This window comes from Eschrichtius robustus, chromosome 6, assembly GCF_028021215.1.
Source record: "Eschrichtius robustus isolate mEscRob2 chromosome 6, mEscRob2.pri, whole genome shotgun sequence".
NCBI classification, from domain to species: domain Eukaryota; kingdom Metazoa; phylum Chordata; class Mammalia; order Artiodactyla; family Eschrichtiidae; genus Eschrichtius; species Eschrichtius robustus.
Genome location: NC_090829.1, coordinates 75,174,358 through 75,201,707, shown reverse-complemented (window position 1 = coordinate 75,201,707; position 27,350 = coordinate 75,174,358). Strand labels below are relative to the sequence as shown.

Below are 27,350 nucleotides of genomic sequence, written 5' to 3'. Positions count from 1 at the left end.
GTTAAACATTCTTACTCATATGCCTTCACATAAAGTGAAAGGTGTTAAGTAAAAACAAAAGAACACAAACAAAAACCCTATGTGAATATAAGACACTTTTATAACTTGTCATTTATTTTTACTGATAAAGATCTTACCTTGTATGTATTTAGTAATATACAGACCTATTTGTCCAATGTGCTAAACATGCTGATTATAAAGATCCAAAAATATAGGCACTTTCCAGCTATCTAACTCATTTTCCTACCCTCCACTACAAAGATCATTTAGCAAAATAAGCGTCTCAGTATAATTCTAAAATTACTTCTCTCTAAAAAAAAGTAGTGAATTTCCCCCAACTTCTTATCTTGAAAACATTCATATCTACACAAGAGTTGGGAGAGTAATACAATGATATCTATTTGCCCTTCATCTAGATCTCCCAATTGTTAGCATTTAAGTAAAATGTTTTATGTATACTGTCTACATGACATGTCTGCTTTTATGCCTGTTTTAGAGTCCAGATCTTAAGGACAGGTACTGTGTGTGTTTTATCACAGCAAAGTCAGGTCAAGGTACCTAATTTTAAAAGCTTTCTAATGAAATATATATTTAAGCCATACTTAAAGAATTCTTTTTTGCAGATGCCGAAAGAAATACATGTATTTCAGGATTTACTGAACAGTACTTTTTAATAGTATGTAAAATTTTCAAATTTCTAGAGGATACTGTTTTATATAATGTATTTTCTGTGAAGTGACCAATCAAGGTAAGCCTAATTTTACTGTGCTATTTTATAAGTGGGCAACATAAAGAGAATAAAATCTTTGCACTAAGCTATTATTTTATCTTCTTTATTCAGTTACCTTTAGCTTCTCCACATACTTGCTCTGCCTCAGAGATTAAACTGATAAGATTAAAGTGAGACATAGGTTAACCAACTCTCCAGGTTTGTTCAGGATTTTCCTGGTTTTAGCACTAAAGTCCTGTGTCCCAGAAAACTCCTTAGTCACAGGTAAACTAGGACAGATGGTCACCCTATGTATAAATATGGCCTTTGTGAGGCCAGGAAGAGTTGTGCCAGCCAGGCTCCAGCTATGTCCTGTTAGAAAGTCCAGTCTCTTTAGTAAACTACCTAGCATAAAATGGATTCAAATGCTTATGTTACTCTGTGTGGCAGGGAGATGAACTGTGAATCAGTATAGTGCAGTAAGGAGTTTAAAATATGGCTTTTTTCAAATAGTTTAACAGATCTGGACTGATAACTTGGCACCATCATTTCTTAGCTATGTGACATTAATTAACCCGTTTTACCTCTTTCAACCTGTTTTCTCGTAAGTTTAAAAAAAAAAAGATTAACAACACCTATCTCACAGAGTTGCTATAAAGATTACTTGAGAAAATATAAGCTAAGGACCTGCACAAAGCCTGGTACAAAGCATTAAATAAAAGTTATCATTCTATGAAGAATGTGTCCTTAAGAGAGAGTCACTAAATCTGCTTCATTTGAGTTTAGTTCACCAAACATTTATTGAATGCCAGGCAGTTTTCCAGGTGCTTAGAATATAAATATGAATAAAGGATGGCCACTGCTTTCACAAGCTCAGGCTTGTTGTAGAGAATTAATTCCACTACTGGGGTTACAGAGGCAGGACTTTTCTTACCAGTTGCTTAGTCGTTCCTTCGTTTGGGCTCACTGCCACGTCATCATAAATAAATATATTTAGTCTATAAAATAAAGCTGCTTAAAATCATCACAGCAAAAAAGCATAGTTCACTTTAGATCACTATTTTAAAAAATGTGTGCCATTGTATAAAATAAAGTTATCACAACAGTGTAAATTGCTAAAGGAGTTGGAAACATTTACATCTGAAAATGAGTAAAAACATTTGTGACCTTTATAAAATGATTTAAGAAAGACTGTGTGTTGTTTTTATGCTACACAAAAGTAGTTAGAAAGTTGCAACTAAGGATTGAAATTACCACAGCAGTAACTTGTACTGAATACCTGAAGAGCTACAGGATTAATAAAAATTCTCTTTAGCAAGACAGGACTCTTAGACTAAATTTGTCCAAGATCACAGTAGACAGCTAGTAACTCTAATGCCTAATATTCATATAGGGCTTTATGGTGAGCAAAGCACTTTCAAACACAGGTCATTTGATCCTCACTACTGTTAGAATATAAACAGGGTAAAGATCACATTGAAGAAACCAAGGTTCAGAGAGGTTAAGTGAACTGCCTAATAGTACAGAGATCCAGAGCTAGAACTAAGGCCTTCTGACTCCATGACTGCATTTTGAATAAATGCACTGCTAACTACAATGCAATCTTACTAATCTGTACCTTAGTGAGAAAGACATGAAAGTACGATGTCTCATTTGCTGGTACATGAGGAGTTGAAGGAAATATTTTTGTTTTTTATATATATATAAATAAAGTAACATAACTCTGGAAAAAATGGAAAATGTATAAGACAGATTAACCTAGGGAGCATAATTAGGGATTAGTATAGGGATTGGAATATATTAGATCTATAATTACTAATTCCTTTGGAGAAACATGACATGTTTATGCTATTTAGACTTCCTATTTAGGAAAGGTTTCTCTATTGACTGAAGCTTTCCTGTATCTCTTAGCAAATACACACAAGTCTCTTCCCAGGATTTTTTGATTTTTTTTTTTTTTTTTTAAAGAGATTTTTAAGAGGCAAAGTGGCAGGAATTTTTTTTTTAAATTTTTATTTATTTATTTATGACTGTGTTGGGTCTTAGTTCCTGTGCGAGGGCTTTCTCCAGTTGCGGCAAGCGGGGGCCATGCTTCATCGCGGTGTGCGGGCCTCTCACTATCGCGGCCTCTCTTGTTGCGGAGCACAGGCTCCAGACGCGCAGGCTCAGTAGTTGTGGCTCATGGGCCTAGTTGCTCCGCGGCATGTGGGATCTTCCCAGACCAGGGCTCGAACCCGTGTCCCCTGCATTGGCAGGCAGACTCTCAACCACTGTGCCACCAGGGAAGCCCTGATATGTTTTTAAAGTAAAATAATGAAGATTGCTATATTTAAAAAAAAAAATTAGGCCAAGACTAATTAGTCTTCAAAACTAAGGACAGAGTCACAGAGAGAAATAGGTTCTTCAATTAGCACTGCAGCCCTCAACCAAAGCTCACTGTTCATACAGGTAATGATGCTTCCTCCTTGGTTTCTTCAGGCATACCCTCACATACACATACCCAGTAATCACTATTCATGTCTTACACGCAAACCTCAAAGGCAACAGTAGCAGTTTAATGTTCCTACTCCGCTATCTCAGGAGAGGAACACTTTTCCTTCCCAAGGATTACTAACTCCAAGGGAGAAAATAAATTAGTGTATATATAAAAGAAAACCTACTTTTATTTGTTGTACATCTTCTTTAAGAGTACTGGAGTAGAAACTTTTAGAAATATTTAAATAGGAAAAACAAAACTTTCTTCTATAAATAAGAAACAAGAGTTCCATATTATAAGCAATGAACTGAGGTAGGAGGAAAAAGAAATGAAAAGGAGATAATGGAGAAAATTTAAAATTCTTGGTATTAGTGGTCTGGGTCTCCTCATATCCACCCCCACTGCCAAAATCCTTCCTCTAAGAGAGGTCTAGATTAGCACATTGTATGTAAGACCTAATCCCTACCATCTGTCAAAACCTTTTATGTCCTCCTTAACACCACATATGTGCTTTCAGTCCTCTCAGAGTTAAAAGGATCTATCTATCTATCTATCTATCTATCTATCTATCTATCTATCTATCTATCTATCTATCGGCTTTGTTGGGTCTTGCTGTGCGTGGGCTTTCTCTAGTTGCGGCTGAGCCCATGCACTGCAACTACTGAAGCCTGCACGCCTGGAGCACCTGCTGCGCAACAAGAGAAGCCACCCCAATGAGAAGCCCCCTTGTGCCTCTTTCACACAGAATCTTCCTCCCTTTCAGAGTTTATCACTTACTTGAATTTTTGAATATGCATCTGCTTTTTTGTTTTGTTTTTGTTTTTTTTTGGCTGCGCCACACAGCTTGCGGGATCTTAGTTCCCTGACCAGGGATCGAACCCAGGCCCCCTGCAGTAGAAGTGTGAAGTCCTAACCACTGGACCACCAGGGAATTCCCTATGCATCTGCTTTTTACAGTTTCTTTTTTCCTTCAAATTATTTTTGTATTTTTAATGCCTGCTTTTAGAAACTCTACCAAAATAGAAGTTTGTTAATCTGTTTTAGACTAAGACACTGAGAAGGTTAGGACTGTGCTTTTACGTAAATGTGACAAGTTCTAAGAGAAGGCCTAAAGGGTTCTCTTTTGAGTAAAGTCTATGAATATTACTGCACCTTCACTGAGACATCAATTTTGCCTGTTTAAAGGCCTTTTGAATTTAATTCCTGCTACTTAAGATTGTTCCATTGGTTGGGAATGCCAAAAAAATAACTTTGTAAAAGTCAGGTGTTATATGTAGCTGAGGGATTCACAGACTTAAAAGATCGTGAAGTGACATTAATGGTCATCAAATCCAACCCCTTCACTCCCTCTGGGAAAAATGAAGCCCAAAAAGTTTGAATGACTTGCCTTAAGTCACAGAGCTAGTTAACAGGAGAGCCAAGGTTAGTATTCAAGTCACTTAGACCAGTAGTTTTCAACTGGGGACCCCTCAGAGGATATTTGGCAATGACTGGAGACACTTTTGTTTGTCACTTTGGAAGGTGCTACAGATGCCAGGGATGCTGTTAAACACCTTCCAATGTACAGGACAGCTCCTCACCACAAAGAATTATCTAGTTCAAAATATCAACAGTGCTGAGGTTGAGAAACCCTGACTTAGGACTACACTTTGTCACATCTATGTAATCAACTTTTACTTAATATAAGCATTCTGAGAAAAATTGTGTCAGAATAGGATATTTCCCTTTGGTCAAACAAAGAGTCAGGTAAATTTAAAGGTTCAGTTTATTTGATTCTCTGTGAGATGGAATATAATAATAAAAGAATACAACATACTCACCAGGAGCCAAAACCCATGGGTCTCCTATCATAATCTGGCAGATCTGGAGCAATCTTACAAGCCTGTATGTTCAGGTATTTAAATATGTGGATTTTGCCTTTTATACATATCTAAACAAAGTAACATATAAATACAACCAAATTATTACTCATCTGAAATATATGTGTCCCCTCGCCTTTTAAAATAAAAATACATTTTTACTTAATGTATATTGGAAATAGAAGGCATTTCTATCAAGTATATACAGTAATATTAAAAATGTACTGATTATAACATTATATCATTTGTTACTTTAGGCATTTAAGTGATATAAATGTAGGTTTTTGTTTTCTAGTCACTAATAAGTTTCAATAACATATAAAATAAATAATTTATGATTATAAACACTGTTAGAATACCAAGTAAACTTATATTGATTGGTTAGGCATAGTCAGGGATTTAAAGCATTGCTCCCCATGGATTATATTGGTAACTTTTGTTTTTAGGAATCCAACAATCATGCACAATTACGTTTTCAATCCTACTTCCTGTAAGAGAGAAAAGCAGGAAATGATTTTAAAAGTTATATACACTTCTGTTGCTACCTACTGACTTCTGTCCCACAAGTCAACACACAAATTCTTTAGGATTATGAGACCTTTCTATAGTTATGAAGTTTACTCATAAAGTTTAACAGCTGCCATACAGAGGCTTGTACAAGACCATCAATTAATTGCAGAAGGAAAGCTACAGTGAAAAATATAAGCTGGTCAACACTTTTTAGAGTACAGAATGTCTAGAATCTATTTGTAAAGCTACCTTATAATAACTTTATTAAGTAGTTTCATTTCAGTCACTGATAAACAAATGACCAGACTGACTAAACGAGGAACTTAAGATTTTAGAAAATAGGAAAGTACAGAAACAATGGTCATGAGAAATGCATTGATGATCTTTAGTTCTGTAAGCTGAGTATTTTGTCTTTAGCATTTACACTGTCTACATTTAAGTTTTACTAGAAAGAAATAACTCAAATTTTATTAGAAAAAAACTTTAAGGAAGACTCCTTCAAATTAAAAAGAAGTCAATTTAGTGAAAGGAAAAACATTTTTGGAATATTACCTATCTTCCATCCCATTTATTCAAGGCTTCTAAAGAATACATATGAGTTGTGAATTTATTTTAAAAGAACTGAATTTCCAGAAAAAAAGATAAATACATATAACTTATAACTTTTAAACTTCATCTTTTGTCAAAAAGTTCACAACATACTTCAAGTCAACTATGGTTTACCTGTGCAGGAGGAGATTGTAGTGGATTATTATCTAGGGTGATCATCTGTAGGTGCCTGAGATTCCGATAACAAACAGGGATTGTTGTAATTTTATTGCAGGAAAAGTCTAACCGTATCAAAGGCAACTCTGCTAGTTCTGCAGGGAGATAAGGTGGAAATAAACAATTAATGATATTTCAAAACTAGACAATTTTTTTCAGGAGCTTCTAGCTAAATATAATGGACTTAACATAAGTATTTACCTCCATTCTTTCTTAGTGATTAACTGATATACAGCAAAGTGGCGTAAAATGAAATCTAGTTGCTTAGGGATGGTAATATTAATGAAAAGCAAACTGTTTGACCCCTTATAGAACAACAGAAAGTCTTAGAAACTAGGTCTGATACCACAGAAAGTGTGAACAACACAAGGATTACATGATAATCTGTATAAAGAACAGGTCAGATGCCTAGATCTTCAATCCCAACTCATGCAGCTAGGTAACTATTCCTTTCCAATCATGACAGGAGCTGAATTGAAAGGCTCTGAACTCAAGGACCGCAGGCACAATGGAAAGTCAGGATGAGTTCCCTGCTGAAAATGGAGGATTTAAGTAAAAGTCTACAAACTTAACCACAAGACCTTAGCACTTTCCTCCCCAACCTCACCCCATCCCCAGCTCCTGACTGGCAGTAGTTAGGAACATACACAACACTGTAGAAGAAGGAAAACATCTTTCTCTGGAGAAACTATACTGTCCCATATAAATGGCCTTTAGATACTGATAGGGAGTTTCCCCCAATAAAATATCCAGCTTACTGCTTAACTACTATTATACAATTCCTGCCCAGTATACTTGGAATTTCTAATTAGCTCTATACAGACAGTACATGATCCAGAGACATTTAGAAGAGCCTCCAACATGTAAGACAGAAATCAAAACATGCAAGCCAATCGAAAAAAAGATCTCTGAAAAAATAGGTAATATATAGGAAATAGAAGAAAACTTTGAAAACTAGAATTAATGTCTAATTTCAGAGAGATAAAATACTCAATTACTGAAACAAGAAAGGAATGTTTTTTTAAAAAATCAGAGAAAAACAAGGGTTCTTAGAGATGAAAAATAAGATGGCAGAAATTAAAAATTCAGAAGAATGGTTAGAGTATAAACAGTTGGAACTGTTTACCACCTGGTTAAACAAAATGATGAAGAAATGAACAATAAAAAAGATAAGAAAACCATAGGATCAATTAAAGGAGTCCAATATCTAATTCACAAAAATTCTAGAAAGAGAAAACAGAGAAATCAGAAGACAGGAAACTATCGAAAAAGAGATATAAGACAATTTCTCAGAACGAAGGACGTGAATCTCTGGTTTAGATAGAAGCCCACCAAGTATCTAGTTTATTGAATTAAAACAACTCATACTATGGCACATCATCATAAAACTTCAGAGCGGTAGGGAAAAAAAAGGGAAGACCTTAAAATATTCCAGAGGAAAAAACTGGTAACAAACAATGGACTGGAATTGGGAATGGCATCAAATTTTCAACCATTAAATTTTTTTTTTTTTTTTTTTTTTTTTGGCCGTGCCATGCAGCATGTGGGATCTTAGTGCCCTGACCAGAGACTGAACCCATGCCTCCTGGAGTGTTAAGTCTTAACCCCTGGACTGCCAGGGAAGTCCCTCAACCATTAATTTTTAAAATTGAAAGCTAAAAGCGAAAAAAGACTTGAAAATCATTTGATAAAATAATTTTCAACCTAGAATTTATAACCAAATTATTAATCAATGGTGAGCACAGAATAGAGATATTTCTTTTCAAGTGAAATCTCAAAAAATGTTTTCCTATCACATGTTCTCAGGAAACTACTAGAAGATGCCCTCTAGCAAAACAAGGGAGTAAAGTAAGAAAGAGGAATTATTTGTCAGTTATACCTCAATAAAGCTGAAATTAAAAAAAAAAAAGTAAGAAAATACACATGAAGTCCAGGAATAAGAGGAATAAGAGTTCAGCAAAGAAGAAGAAAAGCTAGGCAGAAAATAACAGAGAACAACCAGTCCAGACTGGAAGAGAAAGAAAAAAGGTTCAATGAGGGAGATATTCAGGGAAAAAAAGAAAGATACATAATCTGATTGGTTTGACTAATAAAGCTGCTGGAAAAAGAGGGAGGAATTAGCCACGGGTACATAAAAAGCTAAGTAAATTTTTTAAAAAAGGACTTACTAACTCTAGAAAAACAACAACAAAAACAAGATGTCAAAGTTGATAAATCCAGCAATAGCTGTAAAAGCAGATCATTTAGAAATATGTCAGCAAATAGTAGTGGAAAGAGTCAAAGGACTTGAAGGTATATGCCTGGCCATTGAAACTGGAGAGAGGAATGGCTGAGGCAGGAGAATGCTATTATTTATTTTAAGCTTATTACTATTTGACTTTTTGAATAATGTATTTGATAAAAATTAAAATTAATTTAAAATCAAAATGACAATATAACAAAAGACATAATATCTTTATCTACCAAACTGTAATATGTTAGAGATCACCAAGGAACATGAACTTCCACACTAATTTGTGTAGGTGTTGGATGAAGCTTTCCTGCCATCTCAGTTTAACTGAGTATGCTGAGATTACAAGATAAGTCTACAAAAAAACATTTGAAACTATCTGTGTGACGATTTTCTTGGTAATATGCATTCAAAATAAGATAGAGAAATAAATTAGATGATGAAACTATCAGACTGCAATCATCATCTGAAATCCCGGATTTTCATCTTCACCAAAACCCCAATTGTTTTGATTATTTAATTTCATATTAAGTCAGTATTATTGCATTAGTAAGCCTTTAAAGATCAACCACAGTAGGTGGGTCCTGAGTAGAGGGGTAATCCTGATAGAAATTTTGAGTTATACGTCAGTCATGATTTTGGTCGGTCCTGCTAATGGCCTGCATTCCCACTGCTGAGGTGGTAGAAGGCAGAACCAGGAGGAAATGAGGAAGGCTCTGAAGATAAAAGGTATAAAGGTTACTGGACAAGCCTACTGAGGGGAAAGATATGCAGGATTTTGGGTAGTATGGTTGCAGAAAATGTATAAAAGTGGAATGGAAAAGTCACTTTCTGAGACGCTTACTTGGGATCAAAAAATGTCAAAGCTACACACACTAGTATATTAGAACTCAGTATCATACAGGATCAAATTGGTATAAACATCTGGATTCTACAATGAAGCAAAAGCATCATTAGTTAATTCAATATTTACTGTACATTAGAAGTCGTATTTTGTAGAAGAACCTAGATAATCAATGTCATGAAAACATCTTCTAAAGATTCCTTATCTTTGAGACAGACATTCTGAAATGTTTATAGATGAATTTCTGGAAGTTGTGATTCATTACTCTCATTTAGATATTAAATTTTACATAATAAAATTAAAGAAATATATATTCTGATTTAATAAAATAATGATTTTCACCATTTTCACTTTCTCTTATAGCTTTCTCTTTCATGAATTTATATTTTTGAACGATTGATCAATTATACTTAATTAATTTGTTTAATCATTTTTATCATTCAAATACATGTACCAGAACTTATAGTCAGCCTAAGACAACCAGTCTCCTAGTGTAGTCTCTCACTCCATTCATTATTCATTTTACATATCACCTCCACACAGTTAATTAGCCTCTATCTGAACATTTCCAGTGAAGGATAAAATTATTAAATTCAATCAAGTCCATTTTAAGTCAGTCAGTGCTAACTGCAGGAATGTTTTCATTATACTAAACTATCCCCTTATCAAAAACATGTTATGTTTCTCCTAAGTAGATATGCCAACTGAAATTTCCAGTGACCCTACCCTGAGTTATCAATTATATCAGTTAACAGGATCTAAAATTACAATCACTGTTCAATAGTTATTGGAGCTTTTCACTGAAGAGTCTAGCTTTTAAAATCCACAATGGAACAGACAGCACATATTAAAGAAACCATTACATCTCAAATACTGGCTGTAACTTTTATACATTTTTGAAGTGCCCATCAGTCTGAGAGATCTTTAAAATAAAAAGGCAAAAAACAAAACAAAACAAAAAAAACTGTTTCACAATTTCTTACCTTCAGGCAAACGTACTAAGTGATTTCTTCTTACATTAAGGTCTCGCAAGGCCTCCAAATTACCAATTTGGGAAGGGATTGTTTGAATTTCATTGCAGCTCACATCCTATTTCAAAAAGATACAAAGTAAAGAATTGTACTAATATTACAAACTTGCATGCTTTAAACTATCTGTAAAATGAGGTTGGACAAGATAATACCCCTCTTGTTGTAAAAAGTACTATGATTCTGTGTCCAAGAATAATCCCATAGTTTGCAATAGCATTTAATTTTTAAAATGTATAGGCTTTTGACTGACTCTATACATTGTATATAGATCTACATTAATTTTGTGAGCAGAACTAAAGTTAAATGACTTAAGATGTGGACAGGAGGCCTAGAATATCAGATCAAATGAAAATGTTGGTGAAAAGGTTAAAAAAAGGTATTAAAACAGACCTTTAGGACAATAGTTTTATTTTATATTGTTCTAAAGAAACTAGAAGAAAAAACAAAACTATGATAAAAATTATAATGATAAAATTATTTGAAAGGAAATCCCATTCTCAAAATACAAGTTCAACTATTCAAGAATATAAAATAAAAATGCACTGAAGATGACTCAAATCATTCTTTATCAAACTGAACATGAGGGAAAAATAATAAAGTACACATAACTCAAAGGCTATGGAAAAAGTAGATACTATTCTATTAGCAGCTCATCAACCTGATTCTAATACATATATTAGGTAGGCCTTCTGGTATCTTGGCAAATAGCTTGATTCCACTGGTTCTGAAAAGAGACTGACTACAAGGTTCCAAGATTGATAAATTCAGGATTCCATAATTCTGAGACCAGCCAGAATTTGTAAACCCATGCATAGCAACAAGAAGCTGCCTAGGTTAATAAAAGCTCTAAGATGTCACAGTAACACTTAGAATTCCTCCAATATATAAATAAAAAGAAAATACTGAGACTTGCTATTAGAAAAGACCACTTACAAAAAACTTCAATAAGCTTCAGACATTATTTTTAAATTTTCCCAAAATATTCTCAGAAAGAAATAATACTATTTTTACCTTTCCTACCCATTCACGATTGAAGTAGAATCAGAAGCTAGACTTCTTAGCCCAATGCTCTAGGTATCAAAGCTAAAAGGGTTCTAAAAGAAGTCAAGGGATCCCTGGTTAAGAATCTGCCTGTCAATGCAGGGGACACGGGTTCGAGCCCTGGTCCGGGAAGATCCCACATGCCGTGAAGCAACTAAGCCCGTGCACCACAACTACTGAGCCTGTGCTCTAGAGCCCACAAGCCACAACTACTGAAGCCCGCATGCCTAGAGCCCATGCTCCACAACAAGAGACTGCACTGCAATGAAGAGTAGCCCCTGCTTGCTGCAACTAGAGAAAGCCCGTGTGCAGCAACAAAGACCCAACACAGCCAAAAAAAAAAAAGAAAAGTCGAAAGGATAGGAAGATTGAGTCTGAGCCAGAAGGGAATAGCAATCTATAATATTTCTCTCAGAAAATATGTATGTTGAAAGACAGCAGTTTACTTTCACTAAAAAAAAAATGAAGGAGAAAAAAAAGGAAAAGAAGCAATAAGGATGCTGCAGAAAGACCCACAAGGGAATCAGGAGCATTACGATTATTAATTTTTACTCTGCCACAAGCTGTTTTTTATGACTGAAGTATCAACTCACTTCTTTCATAGAAAGCTAAAAGCACCTTCTGTGAGACTTATCTATCTCTTAAGTATTTAGGATTCAATAAGTAGAAACAGAAAGTTTAAATAGTGGTCTAGTATCTACACTCTAAATTTAATATATTTGTGAATTCTTATATGTGACCTTTTATATTCATAATCCACCTGAAAAAAAAAAAAAGTGACCCAACATGTGGTCCAATTAGACTTTATGTGTACAGTCAGTTGTCCCTCAGTATCCGCAAGGGATTGGCTCTGAGGATACCAAAATCCATGGATGCTCGAGTGTCATACAAAATGGTGCATAATTTGCGTATAACCTACATACATCCTCCTGTATGCTTTCAACCATCTCTAGATTACTTATAATACCTGATACAATGCAAACACTATGTAAATAATTGTCACACACGGCAAATTCAAATTTTCCTTTTTAGAGATTTCTGGAAGAACAATTTTTTTTAAATTTTATTTCTTTTTTTTGGCCATGCTGCATGGCTTGTGGGATCTCAGTTCCCTGACCAGGGATCGAACCCACGCCCTTGGCAGTGAAAGTGCAGAGTCCTAACCACTGGACCACCATGGAATTCCCAGGAAATTTTTTTAAAAAATATTTTTGATTCACAGTTGGTTGAATCCACAGATGTAGAACCTACAAAAACAGAAGGCCAACTGTATTTATTTTTTGTTTATGATGTACATCTTTGTTAATAAACCTACATGGAATTATACTCCCAAATCTCAATGGACATAATTGTATTTGACCATTTCAGAAATAGGAATCATAGGTTCTGGAGTTAAGGTAGACTGGTTTCAAATTCTACTTCAGTTATGGAACCTCTGGAACCTTTGGCAAATTACTTAACCTATCTTGAGTGCTAGTTTCCTCAGCTGTAATATGATGATAACAATTCATAATGTTATTGTGGTGATTAAATAAGAAAAGCCTTATTCCCATGCCCAGAAAAAAAGCACTCAAGAATAACAAGAAGTGGTAGGTGAAGGTTAAGCTTCTTAGAAAATATAAAGAATAGCTCACTTTAGAGTGGGAGCTAGGTTCTAAAGATAGCCTATAAGGTAAAAAAATAAACCTGACCTTTGTACTGCCCATTCCTTATAGGCACTAACCAAAAATCAGAATATTGATGCTATTAACAAGATTTAATTAAAAAATTCAAACCCTTTATTAAATTATGTCTCAAAAGTTTAATAACATAGAAATCACTTTATATTGATTAGAACCTGATTAGACTTTGATTAGACTTGTACTTTCAGTTCTTTCCTAATTCTGTGTTGAAGCACTTGAGAGCTCATCAATCAGTAAAACTTCATTATCAGTACTTAAAAATAACTCAAAAACACAAAAGAGTATGTGCATGTGTGTGTGTATACACACACACACACACACACACACATATATAAAACAATCAAAAAATGAAATATTAACTCACAAGTTCTGTTAAATGTCTGAGATGTCCAATTTCTTCTGGAAGTGAGACCAATTTGTTATTACTAGCAATTAAGACTTTCAATGGTAAATCACACAAGTGTACTGGCAGTGTTGACAGCTGGTTTCGACTAAATGGGTAAGTAGAAAAAGAGAAAAGTCAGAGCCCACCACTCAAGGAAAAAAAACTGCCATCTTTCTCACTCTATACTCAGGATACTAACAAAGGTAAGTCTTGCAAGGAACAAACAGGATATTAGATTTGAGTTCGAGTCTTCATTTCCTCACTTGTCAGCTTTGTGCTTTTAGGCACAGCATTTAATTTATCTGCATCTTACACAGATTCCTCATCTGTAGATCACAGGGCTTACAGGACTCTTGCACCATAAAACTCTTTTGTAAATAATGAAGTGCCATATAAACAAAACATATTATTATTTTATTAAACTTAAACTTATATAGGAAAAAATGATTTTAAAATAGGGTAGATAACTAACATCCTCTCCTCTTCCTTCCAAAGAGTTATATACAAAGTGTTTGTAATTTACTTCCCTCATCATTACATTATTATAACCAAATGTACATAAACGACCCAAATATAATTCTATGGGAAATAAGGGACAGATTGTGATTTCAAATATATCATATTAACTGAAGGATAGGTAAGGAATTTTTATTAATACAAAAATATTCAAATCAGAACTGAAAGTAAAAAACACATCTATCATTAGGATAAAAATAAGTTAAAATTTTACTTATGCAGATTTAACATCTTAATCCTTAGTAACAATTGCCCCCATTTTCAAGATCTTTGATGATTTTACTAACACAGATCATAAGCCTTTAAAACTTTTAGAATCTAATAATTAGACATTCACATACAAAACTGTCTACTAGTGCTACTTTGATCATGGGAAAAAACTGAAAGAATAAATATCCCAGAGGGAAAATGAGTTTTAGAAACATATAAACTGTACATTAAAATGATTACATATAAAAATATTTCCAAAGGATATTTCATGAGAAGGGGAAAAACTCATTTAAAAATTTGACGAAAAGCCTACAAAAAAGGAAAAGTTCACCTATAATTATATAACTCAGACATAACATTTTGATGAATTTCCTTTACTTTTCTACATTTGTTTATTTTCTCCAGTCAACATTTATAACTTTTATAATGAAATAAAATAACAAAAGAATTCTTGTAAGATGTGAAAAAATGGAGTAGATGAGTTGAATAAATGCATTTATATATTCAGAACTTAGTACGCAAAAATACGTAATCACAAAAACCAAACAAAGTAATTTCAGATGTACTATTCTCATTTGATGAAGCTTATTTGAAAATGTAATTGGAAAACCACTGCTACAAGACCGCTCCAAGTCTATTAGGCTAACGGCTCTTAGAGTTTGTTAATTATTACAAAGACAAAGACAAAGGGAGAAACTAGAGGGATACAGAAAATACCGCTAATTTAGTCTAAGAATATGTCGAGATATGGCTGATATAAACAGACAATGTAAATTTTTTTTTAATTATTAGTTTTATTTTTTGGCCGCGTGGCATGTGGGATCTTAGTTTCCCGACCAGGGATCGAACCCATGCCCTCTGCAGTGGAAGCACGGAGTCCTAACCACTGGACCGCCAGGGAATTCCCCAGATAATGTAAATTTTAGTGAAAGGGAAGAGGAAAATTGAAAAGATCACACAAAACTAAAAATTAAAAAAAAAAAATCCTTACCTAATATTTAAGAACGTTAGAGCTTGCAAGTTTAGAATTGCCTCTGGTATATACCGAATACAATTTTGGTATAAATTGAGATTCTCAAGAGAAACGAAGTGACATGCTTCTATGGGAATTTCTGAGAGGCGATTTCGTGACAGATCTGAAAGAAAAAATAAATTAAGTTTAAAATCAATCCTTGGAACTTATTTTACTGAAATTTTAAATAAAAAAGCAGGTTTCATAATTGTTTGAATTTCCTAGAGCTCCTATTGTGGAGACTGGTCCAGATTAAATATTCAAATATTAAATGATTGAAGAAACCATTTTAACATATGCCTCTATACCTGTTGCTGGGAAATGCTGATTCCTTTTGACTCTACATATACTAAAAAATAAAACCATTATTCTTTGCAAGTAACATAAATTCCAAGGAATACCAGCTTAAAAATTACATCACAGATCATGCTAAGTACCAAATATCCTAGAAAACAAATGGATCCCTAAAATCCACCTTCCCAAAAGCTCAGACAACATTCTGAGGTTTTCAGAAAAGCGAAGCAAAAGGAAACAAAAAAATATTGTTCCTTTCTTTACCAGTCAAAAAGTATCACTGTCATGTCAAAAGGACTCAGGAACCATCTTTGCTCCCACTGGCCAAAGATGAGATAATCTGAGCTTCAATAAAAATAATCGCAGCGAATTGAAATCTATCACATATTATTGAATTTATCCTCCCCAAAAGATGATAAAGAACCAATTCATTACCTTGTAAGCTGATAAAGGGGGGGGGGGGGGAAGCAAACATTTACTTTGCCTTCCCTATGTGAATTGTATCACTGAGTAACCAAATAGATAAAGGGAAGCATCTTTATATAAGTGTTCTAGCTATAAACGAAAAATAATGATAGAATATAGCATTTTGCAACTCTCAATGAATTAATGGATCCAGAATTGAGTATTAATGGCTGTTATCTTTACAAAAAGATAATCAGAAAGTATATGCCCATTAGAAGAACAGAACATCATTTATGGTCTTGCCAAAGGGACAGAACCTGAGTCAAATCAAGCTTTTCCATCAGCTGCAAACTTTCAGAAAATGAAGAGGACAAAGAAGTATGCTGAAATACAGTCACTCTGTCATTACCATTTGGATTTAATTAAATACACTGTAGATTCATTTGCTCACTACTGTTTTCTCTCTTCTTCTGCCCCTTAAATTCTCTGTTGAGAATTATTTGGTGAGAATCCTTTAACTTTCCTTAGATGGAGGATCTGAATTCCTGCACATCTGCAAGTACCTTGCTTTCACCATAACAAGTGAATGATATTTCAGCTAGGTATAGACAATTCTTTTCCTGGTAATCTGTAGATGTTATTTTACTACCTTCTAGTTTCCAGTGTCACACTGAGTAGTCCAGCACATATCTGATTATTTTTCCTTTGTAAGCAGCTTGTTCTTTGTCTCCCTCCACCCTTAAATTAACACTCTGGTCCAGAACTCAGTTGGTTCTTTCAATACTTCTTTAAACCAGAGAAATTCTCCTCTATTATACCTTTAGTTGTTGCATCTCCTCCATTTGCTCCTTCTCCTTCTTTATATTTTTTTTCTGTTTTGATATACTCTTCTACTTAATGTTCCAAACCATGAATCTGAGTCTCAACAGTAATCATTCTCTCCCTAAATTAATATATAGAAAAGTTTTTCCCCTCACTTTTTAATTCTTTCATGCTATGATTAGAAGCATGTCACCCTGTTTCTCTTGAGAATCTCAGGATAAATTAGTTTTTGTTTTTTGGTTTTTTTAAATTGAAGTATAGTTGATTTACAATGTTGTGTTAGTTTCTGGTGAATAGAAAAGTGATTCATAAAACTTGATATATATATCCTTTTTCAGATTCTTTTCCATTAGTTTGTTACAGGATATTGAATGTAGTTCCCTGTGCTATATAGTAAGACTTTGCTGTTAGATATATAGTAGTTCGTATCTGCTAATCTCAAACTCCTAATTTATCCCTTCCCTCCCCTTTCTCCTTCGGTAACCATAAGTTTGTTTGCTACGTCTGTGAGTCTGTTTCTGTTTTGTAAGTAAGTTCATTTGTATCATTTTTTTAGATTCCACATATAAGTGATATCATATGATATATGTCTTTCTCTGTCTTACTTCACTTAGTATGATAATCTCTAGGTCCATCCATGTTGCTGCAAATGGCATTATTTCATTCTTTTTTACGGCCGAGTAATATTCCACAGTGTGTGTGTGTGTATACACACGCACACACACATACACATACACCACATCTTTATCCATTCATCTGTCAATAGACATTTATGTTGCTTCCATGTCTTGGCTATTATAAATAGTGTTGCTATGCACACTGGAGTATGTGCATGTATCTTTTCGAATTAGAGTTTTCTCTGGATATATGCCCAGGAGTGGGATTACTGGAACATTCTGTTTTGTTTTATTTGTTAAACTTGTCATCTATCTCTTCGAATAGTTCTATTTCATTGAAATCACTTCTTCTAGATGTAATCCTTGCTCATCCTCTCTGGTTGCTGGAGTTCCTTTAAATGAATTATCTTCCTTTGCCAATTCATGGCTTGCCTCATCTTTGGAGCTCAGATCAAGCTGCTAGAGTACCGTGAATGGCATTCAACATCAAAATAGTGGAAGCAAGCTCCATGATGCACTGGAACTAAGCTTCCCCTCTGGGGCACAGTTCTTCTTGAGAACTCAAAAGTTTTGATAACTGCCATAGGTTTTTGCCTCTTATTTTCATTTGGATCCCAGTTATGTCCCCCAGACTCACATATTCCCTACAGGTCCCACCAGCCTGTGAGCCTCCGAGTTGCTTCACTCTGAAGTAGTACTTAGTAACTGGTTGGGAAAGACCACCATCTTACCAAAATGCCTCCCCATATTGTATTCATTAGGAAAAAGTTAAAAGCCCAGGTAGCAAAGGGCATCAAATATTTACAAATAAAAATTTCCTACAGAATCACACGGTAAATAACTTATTTAATACAAAATACAACAAAAGTTATTTTATAAATTCCTACTTAAATTTTGTTAGTATGATTTTAAAAATTGAAGAAATGAAAGAAATAAATTTCAATTACAAACTGCTCCTTAGGGACTTCCCTGGTGGTGCAGTGGTTAAGAATCTGCCTGCCAATGCAGGGGGACATGGGTTCGATCTCTGGTCTGGGAAGATCCCACATGCCGAGGAGCAACTAAGCCTGCATGCCACAACTACCGAGCCTGTGCGCCACAACTACTCAGCCTGTGTGCCACGACTACTGAAGCCCGGGCGCCTAGAGCCCGTGATCCACAACAGGAGAACCCACTGCAATGAGAAGCCTATGCACCGCAATGAAGAGTAGCCCCCACTCGCCGCAACTAGAGAAAGCCCGTGCACAGCAACGAACATCCAATGAGGCCAAAAATAAATAATAAAATAAAATAAAAAAATTTATTTTAAAAAAATTGTCAGCAGAACTTCATTCTTTCTGGAGCTTCTAGGAGAAAATCTGTCTTCTTCTTTTTCCCAGCTTCTAGAGTCTGTCCACATTCTTTGGCTCATAGCCCCATTCCTCCATCTTCAAGTCAGCAATATCAGGTGGAGTCCTTCTGATGCTGCCATCTCTGCGGGTCTCCCTCTTCTGCCTCCTTCTTCCACTTTTAAGGATCCTGTGACTTTGCCCACCTCCCCCTGCTCCCAAATAATCAACGATAATCTTCCTATTTGAAGAACAGCTGATGAGCAACCTTAATGCCCCTTTGCCATGTAGTGTAACATATTCATAGGTTATAGGGATTAGGATGTAGACTAATCCCAACATCCTAATGGGGGGGGGCATAATTCTGCCTAGCACACCTCTCAACTTTCTAAAAGTAGAAGCATACTTTATGTGTTTTCTTTTGTGACCTTCTCTCAACATTTGAGATTCATTCATGTAGTTGCATACTGCAGTAGTTCCTTCATTTTCATTGTCTTCATACTATTCTACTATATGAACGTGCTACAATTTATTTACTCATTCTACTACTGATGAACATTTCGATTACACACTGAACTAGGAGAGAAAATGCTGTGTAATAAGATTTATGTATCATCAACTCCAAACTGTTTTCCAAAGAGGTTGTACCAATTTACACATCTACCAGCAAGGTACAAAGAGTTCTTGTGGCTTCACATCCTTGCTAATACTTGTTATTGAGATGTTTTAATGTTTATTATGTTTTAAAGATTTTTATACAGTGGCATTTCATTGTAATTTTAATTTTCATTTCCCTGATCATTAATGAGGTACAACAGCTTTTCATATGTTTATTGGCCATCTAGATTTCCCTTTTTGTAAAGTACCAGCTCAAGTCTTTTGGTTTGTTGGACATCTTTATAAATTCTGAATATGAGATTGTTATCAGTTATATGTGTTGCAAATGTGTTCTCCCACTCTGTAGTTTGAAGTTTCACAGTCTTTGTGGTGTCTTCTGATGAACGTCTTTAATTTTAATAGAGTAAAATGTTTTATTAATTTTTTCCTTTATGGTTAGTGGTATTTGCAGTTTTAAAAGAAATCCTTCCCTACTCCAAGGTCACAAAGATATTCTTTTCTAAAGGTTTTAGAGTCTGACATTGAATCTACCAGGAATTTATTTTCTAGTATGATGTGAGGTAGAAGGCCAATTTCATGTTTTCCTACAGGGATACCCATTTATCCCAGTGACAGTTACTGAAAAGACCATCACCTCCCCCCCCAACTATTTCCCTGTAACACCTGTCATATATCAGGTGCCTACATTTGTATGGGCCTGTTTGGGGGCTTCTCTAATCTGTTCCATTGCACTACTTATATATTCTTATGTCAATATTACACAATCTTAATTACTATAGCTTACAATGATTTCTGAAATCTAGTAGAGTGATGTACTCCTACATCACTTCTAGTAGGAGAGGTATTCCTTCCTCTTTGTAGTTCTTCAAGTGTGTCTTGGCTTTCTAGGTCCTTTGCATTTCCCTGTAAGTTTTAGAATGAGCCTGTTATATCTCATAAAAACACTTGTTCAAACTTTTACTGAGATTGCACTGAATCAAACATCAATTTGGAAAAAAATGACATCTTTACTTGATTTATTCACAGGTCTTTATTATTTTATAAATGATATGTATTTTTCAAGTTTTATTTTCTAACCATTAGTTACTCATAGAAATAAAATTGATTTCAATATATTGATTTTGTACCTGGCAACTTTTGATAAATCTTTTTATTAGTCTATAAAATTTATCTGTAGATTCATTTGGATAGCTCCAAATCCACAATTACTTAGTTCTGTGAATAATGAAAGCTTGTTTCTTCCTTTCTGATACGTACGTATGTATCTACCTACCTACCTATCTATCTATCTATCTATCTATCTATCTATCTATCTATCTACCATCTAATTCTCTTACAATGCTGGCTAGGACCTCTAGTATAATGTTGAATAAAAGCAGTAATTGAAGGTATTCTTGTCTTGTTCCCAATTTCAAAGGTTTTCTGTAGATATTCTTTATCAGATTAAGGAAATTCCTTTCTATTCCTAGTTTGCTATGAGTTTTTTATCAGTAACAAATGTCATATTTATCAATCTCTTTTTCTCCATCTATTGAGATGATCATAGGATTTCAATCTTTTACTACATTAATATTGAATTAATTTTACTCTTTATTCCACTATTCTTTATTCCATTAGTGTAGAACTGATTTTTTCCTTATTAAAACTTTATTCTATCAGTATATTAAATTTACTTTCTAATGTTAAATCTTGTATTCCTGAGATAAAATAAATTTAGTCATGATGTATTATCCTTTACATTAGCTAGACTGAGTTCGTTAACATTTGGTTCAAGATTTTTGCATATATGATCATGAATGAGTTTGAACCATTTTCTTTTCTCATACTAACTTTGAGGGTTTAATATCAAGGTTGTATTAGTCTCACAAAATTTAGTTTGGGGGTATTCCCTCTTTTTCTATTGACTGAAAGGATTTATACAGCTTTCAAATGATTTCATTTTAAAAGCTTCTTAGAATTCACTGGTGAAGCCACCTGGGCCTACGTTTTCCCTGAAGGAAGATTTTTCACTATTGACTGAATTTCTTTAATATTGATAAGACTATTAAAGTTTTATATATATCTTCTTGAACCAGTTTTCAGTTATTACAGTCTAGCAGTTTGCTATTTTCATCAGAATTTTCCATTTTATTAGCATAAAGTTGTTCATAATATCCTCTTTATTTTTTTAATGTTTACAGCATCTGTGGGGATGTCTCTATTTTCATTTCTGACTTCGGTTTTTGCACCTTATTTCTTTCTTGAGCAACCTCATCAGAGATTTGAAAATATCATTAGTGTTTTCAAAGTATCCATTCTGGCTTTGTTAACCCTATTCATTGTACAGTTTTTATTTTGTTTATTTCTGTTCTTATCTTTATCATCTTCCTCTTATTGGGGGGAAGGGGTTGTGCTATTCTTTTCCTAATTTATAGAGATGGAGCCTTAGCTCAATAATTTTTAGACTTATTTCTTTCCAAATACATGCACTTAAAGCTTTTATAAAATTCCCTCTAAGTGCTGCCTTAGCTGTATCTCATGAGTCTTTATATATACATTTTTTATTAGAATATTCAATTAGAAAATATTTCCTCATTTCCATTATGATTTCATCTCATTCTGTTAGAAATGAATTCCTTAATTTCCGAACATATAATGATATTCTAATTATCTTTTTTGTTAATGATTTCTAACAACTGTATATGGTAAAAGAACATGCTTTATGTGATTTCAATCCTCTCATGTTTGTTTAGATTTTCCTTACGGTCCAGCACATGGTCCATTTTTATACATATTCTATGTGAGTCTGACAAGAATATTTATTCTACATTGGCATAATGTTCTAGTTATGTCTACTAGGTCACACCTGTTTAACTGCATTGTTCAAGGCTCGTCCTTACTGATTTTTTTTTGGTCAGTTTTTTCTATCAACTGCTGAGAGAGAAGGGTATATTAGTCTTTCATTTTTATTGCTATTTGTCTATTTCTCTCTTTAATTCTTTAACCCTTTCTTTATGTATTTTGGACTTTTGTTATTAGGTACCTACAAAATTTTAAATTATTATTATTATTATTATCAATTTTTTTTTTGGCCATGCCGTGTGGCATGTGGGATCTTAGTTCCCCAACCAGGGATCAAATCCATGCCCCCTGCAGTGGAAGCATGGAGTCTTAACCACTGGACCGCCAGGGAAGTCCCCAAAATTTTAAATTATTACCTTTCTGATAAATCAAACTTTTTATAATTCTTAAGTTACTTCTTCCATTCCTAGTACTGTAATTTGCTTTGAAATCTCTTCTTTTGGTTGGTTTGGTGGACTTACTTTAATGTGACTCCCATGATCCCTATTTACACCCTTGTATAATAGCCCCTCCTCCACTTGAGTGTAGGTGGGACTTCAAAACTAACTTGCTCCTAACCAATAGAATACTGCAAAGATGATGTGATGTCATTCCCGTGGTTACGACTGTCTATCTGATCTGTCCTATCTCTGTTGCCAAATTTGAAGAAGTAAGCTGCTGTGAATTCTATAGCTGCAAGGAAATAAATTCTGCCAACAACCTGAGGGAGATTGGAAGCAGATCCTTCCCCTATCACACCTCGAGATGAGAACTCAGGCCTGATCAACACCTTGACTGAAGCCTTGCAGCAGACCAGTCTAAACTGTGCCTAGGCTCCTGATCCAAAGAAACCATGAAGTTCCTTAAGCTGCTAAGTTTGTGTAACTTGTTATACAGCATAGAAAACTAACACAGTCAATATTTCTACAGAGTACCTTTTCTTATTCTTTAATTTCGACCTTTCTGGATCATTACACTTTGAACGTGTTTCTTATAAACAGCACATAGGTAGATTTTGCTTTCTTTTTATTGTCTGACAATCTTAATCTTTTAACTGAAGCACTCTATATTTAACATAATTACCCAATATATTTGGACTTTTTAAAAGGTCATGTTATTTATGACAGATGTAGTTCATTGCCCTTTGAATATCTATGCTCTTTCCTTCCTTACTTTCAGAATCTCAATTGTGTTGAAAACAGCAAAGGGCTCGGCTAGACCACTGACTGATATTTCCAATTTTATTAATCATTAAAGTTCAAACAAAGGAAATAAAGACAGATATAAAATTTAACCATATTTGTCCTGGTAACTAAATTGATGTAGGAAATTCTCATTTATAGCCAGTGTCCTGAGTTGGTATGCAAACTGAATGCTTTGAAACTACCTCATGTTTTTCCATAGAGGGAAAAAAGACTTCTTAGCTGTTGAGGGCTAACTTCACACACAATGCCAATGCCAATGTTATATATTCGCAAATATATTCCTTTTCCAGTATTTCCTATCTCAGTACATGATGCTTTTGTCTATCCAGTTGCTTAAGTCAGAATTCTGGAAGCATCCTGACACCTTTCTTTTTTTCCCTTAATCTAATCCTATCAACAAACACTGTCAGTTTCTTGGTCCAAATATATCTTGGGCCTCTCCATTTCTCTTCATCTCTTTGTCACTGCCTCTTAGAATTGTTCTAAGAATCAAATCAAACAATGCATGGAAAATTACTTCATATACTGTAAAATGCCAAGAGGCACACACACATAAAGCCAGCTTCATAAGGCTGACAGCCATACAGCAAAAACAAATAACACCCATCCCCCTAATTTCAGGGTACTGTACTCTGCAATAAAATATTACAGAGTACAATACAATAATTTATGATCTTTGGTCACCAAAAAGAATATTGCTTTCAGTATACTCTACCTTTAAAAGGCAAAAAAGGTAGAGAACATTTATCTAAAGATTTACATTAAAATGTTTAAAATAGTTTCCTTATCTTTCAGTGAGGTTAAATAAGCAGAGAGGTTACTGTATCTTTGTGTCACTAGAGTAAACTTGCTTTCACACATACAGATAAGACTAGTTATTGCCACACAAGCCCCCTAAATTTCCATTTCTGTGTCAGTGTAGTCAGTTGTAGGCTGTTTCCAGATTGCAAGCTCAATTGAGATTTGCCAAGTATTGTAAACAGCCACAAACAGGATAATAAGCAATTATGCAATTAAGCTATTAAGTTACTTCTATGTATCATATCCTGAATGTGGCCTTGGTCTTGCACCAGCCATTATCTTTTCTGCTAATGCTAGTAATATGAGCCAACAACTATACCACTCTGGCACAGCCCTTGGATGTATTATTCAGTTGAGCAAAGCAGAAAAACCCTATTTTGGCCTGATAAAAATATGAGAAAAATTTTCGCTAAAAAACGTACCATGGAAGTTTCAATTAACTAAAAGAAATATTTCAATGGAAAAAGTTTTAAGGCATTTTGTTTGCAATCAAATGCCTGATTATTTTCCTAATTTACAAAAAAGTTACCCTCCAAGTTAAACTCATCTCAGATCTACTTTAAGTTTAAAAATAATATGTTAAAGAGAAAAGTCTAAAAAAATAGTAAAAAGAATCTTTAATATTAATGGGGGGGTGCACAAGAATGATCACTCTAGATTCACATAGCAAATATTCACTGAGTAGGGACTATGTCTGTTTTGTTCAACTCTGTATAGTTGGCACTTAGTAGCGCCATAGTACATAGCACATAGTAGGTACTCAATAAAATATTTATTAAAAAAAAGACCAAATAAATGAATGAAACAAAAACTCCGGAATCAGAAATGGGTAAGAATCCTGTCCTCCATCTTATAGAGCTTCATCTCTGGTAAGACTATAACATAATTAATATACTGATAAAGGACCAAATCACAATTTTACCTTTATGATTTTCTTTTTTAAATACTACATAACCTGGATTGAAAATAATTTATTTCCAAAAAAGTGTTAGATAAAATGAACCAAATCCAACTCTTGAGGGAAAAACTATTATGTGCATCAAACCATAGATAAGTATTTATAATTTAAAAAAAGCTGAGATAGGTTACAACCATAAGAAAGAGTGGTTAAGGTATATAAAAAATGACATTGGGGGGCTTCCCTGGTGGCGCAGTGGTTAGGAATCTGCCTGCCAATGCAGGGGACACAGGTTCGAGCCCTGGTCTGGGAAGATCCCATATGCCGCAGAGCAACTAAGCCCATGCACCGCAACTACTGAGCCTGCGCTCTAGAGCCCGCGAGCCACAACTACTGAGCCCGTGTGCCGCAACTACTGAAGCCCACGTGCCTAGAGCCCGTGCTCTGCAACAGGAGGGGCTGCTGCAATAAGAAGCCCGTGCACCGCAACAAATACCCCCACTCACCACAACTAGAGAAAGCCCATGCGAGGCAACGAAGACCCAACGCAGACAAAAATCAAATAAATAACTTTTTAAAAAAATTATTTATTTATTTTTTGTCTGCGTTGGGTCTTTGGTGTTGTGCATGGGCTTTCTCTAGTTGTGGTGAGCGGGGGCTACTCTTCATTGCGGTGCATGGGCTTCTCATTGCAGTGGCTTTTCTTTGTTGCAGAGCATGGGCTCTAGGCATGTGGGCTTCAGTAGTTGTGGCATGCAGGCTCAGTAATTGTGGCTCACGGGCTCTAGAGCACAGGCTCAGTAGTTGCGGTACACGGGCTTAGTTGCCCCGCGGCACGTGGGATCTTCCCGGACGAGGGCTTGAACCCGTGTCCCCTGCATTGGCAGGCAGATTCTTAACCACTGAGACACCAGGGAAGTCCCTAGCATTTCCTTATATTCTGACACAGCAAGATGTTCCAGGCTTATCTTGCAACTTCTGTGCCCCAGTTGTAGAATCAGCTATTTTTCACCCTCGTGTAACAGCAACGTCTGTGGCATTAGATTTGTGGGGTAGGGGGCAAAAGGGAAAACCACCAATCTCAAGGGAAGTTTCAGAATTAATGACCGTTGGGGTTTTTTTTTGTAAGCCACTAAGCTTTGTAGTGGTCTGTTATACAGTAATTGAAAAACAAAACAGAAATTGGTACCTGGAAGTGGTGTGTAACAAAAAACTAAAACATCTGGCACTGGCTTGAAATGAGGCAGCAGGCAGTGGCCCTAAGGGGCCTCCCAGTGCCTGTTAGTGGAGGCTGGAGGGCAGTGGAAAAAAAAATGCTATTGAAGGCTGGAGAAAAGGGCACCCTAGTTCTGCTCTGGCAGAACAATTAAAGAAACTATAACCTGCCATATCATGATAGGTACAGAGGGTATCTAAAGGATTTAAATCACCATAAATACATGTGGCTATCTGTAGTGAAACATGTTAGTTGAAGAGGTATATGACAATAAAGATCACTAAGTATTAATCTTAAATCTTGATAAGAAAGGGCATATATATATTTACACACATACATACGTATATATATTCCTGTAATTTTCTAATTAAATTTTTCTCCCCTCACTTATTTTTACATATCATTCAAATGTATTACATATTATTCCTTTTCAAATAATGCAGAGAAGACAAAAAAAGTCAACCAACTTAAAAGACTCTCTTTGCTCACACAGGAAAGAATGTGAATTTCTGCCTAGAATGGATTCTGGTTTTATATAATATTGGAAAATGAACTCAATTTTAGAGTTTACAAAGACCATCCTTAAAAGTGTTATCCAATTCTCATAATATTTTCTTTCATCTTGAAATATGGCTCATTACATACCCTGCCAATAAAAAAGTTTTCAAAACTATACCCCAAAACAATGCAATTTAGAGAAAAACTATTATCTTAAATGAGACATACGATATAGCCAGACTTTAGCCCTAGCTCTACCATTTACTACCATCTCAATCTCTAGAACATTTCAGAATCTTCTTCTCTAACACTTTCACTGCGATGTTTTCAATTATTTTACTTTTTTTTTTTTCAGGTAAGAAGCATGTTAAAAGGTACTTTTCCCTAAGTCTATTTCTCCCATTAACTGTTCAATAACTTTATGATTTTATGAATTAGGAGTAGTTGATTCCTACTTTTGGGGGACAAACCTGGAGCCCAAAGACGACAGTAATATGGCTTCTTAAACTTGAAAAACGTTTTTGGGAAACACTTATTTAACTGATGCGGCATTTTCCT

General features: G+C 34.8%; 1 protein-coding gene and 1 non-coding gene across 9 annotated transcripts in view; both read right to left on the bottom strand.

Annotated features, from left to right (window-relative positions):
* The window catches only part of LRCH3 (leucine rich repeats and calponin homology domain containing 3), a 113,248-nt gene that overhangs the window by 52,775 nt on the left and 33,123 nt on the right, over positions 1–27,350 (bottom strand). For all 8 annotated transcript variants that reach the window (XM_068546558.1, XM_068546561.1, XM_068546554.1 and 5 more), the window contains exons 2-6: positions 15,250–15,394; positions 13,512–13,638; positions 10,377–10,482; positions 6,278–6,414; positions 5,006–5,115 (exon numbers count right to left, since the gene is read on the bottom strand). In XM_068546558.1, coding sequence (XP_068402659.1) covers positions 5,006–5,115; positions 6,278–6,414; positions 10,377–10,482; positions 13,512–13,638; positions 15,250–15,394 — 625 coding nt within the window. The remainder of the gene's footprint in view (positions 1–5,005; positions 5,116–6,277; positions 6,415–10,376; positions 10,483–13,511; positions 13,639–15,249; positions 15,395–27,350) is intronic.
* TRNAR-UCU (transfer RNA arginine (anticodon UCU)) lies at positions 4,044–4,116 on the bottom strand. The gene has a single exon. It is a non-coding gene; the product is annotated as a tRNA-Arg (tRNA).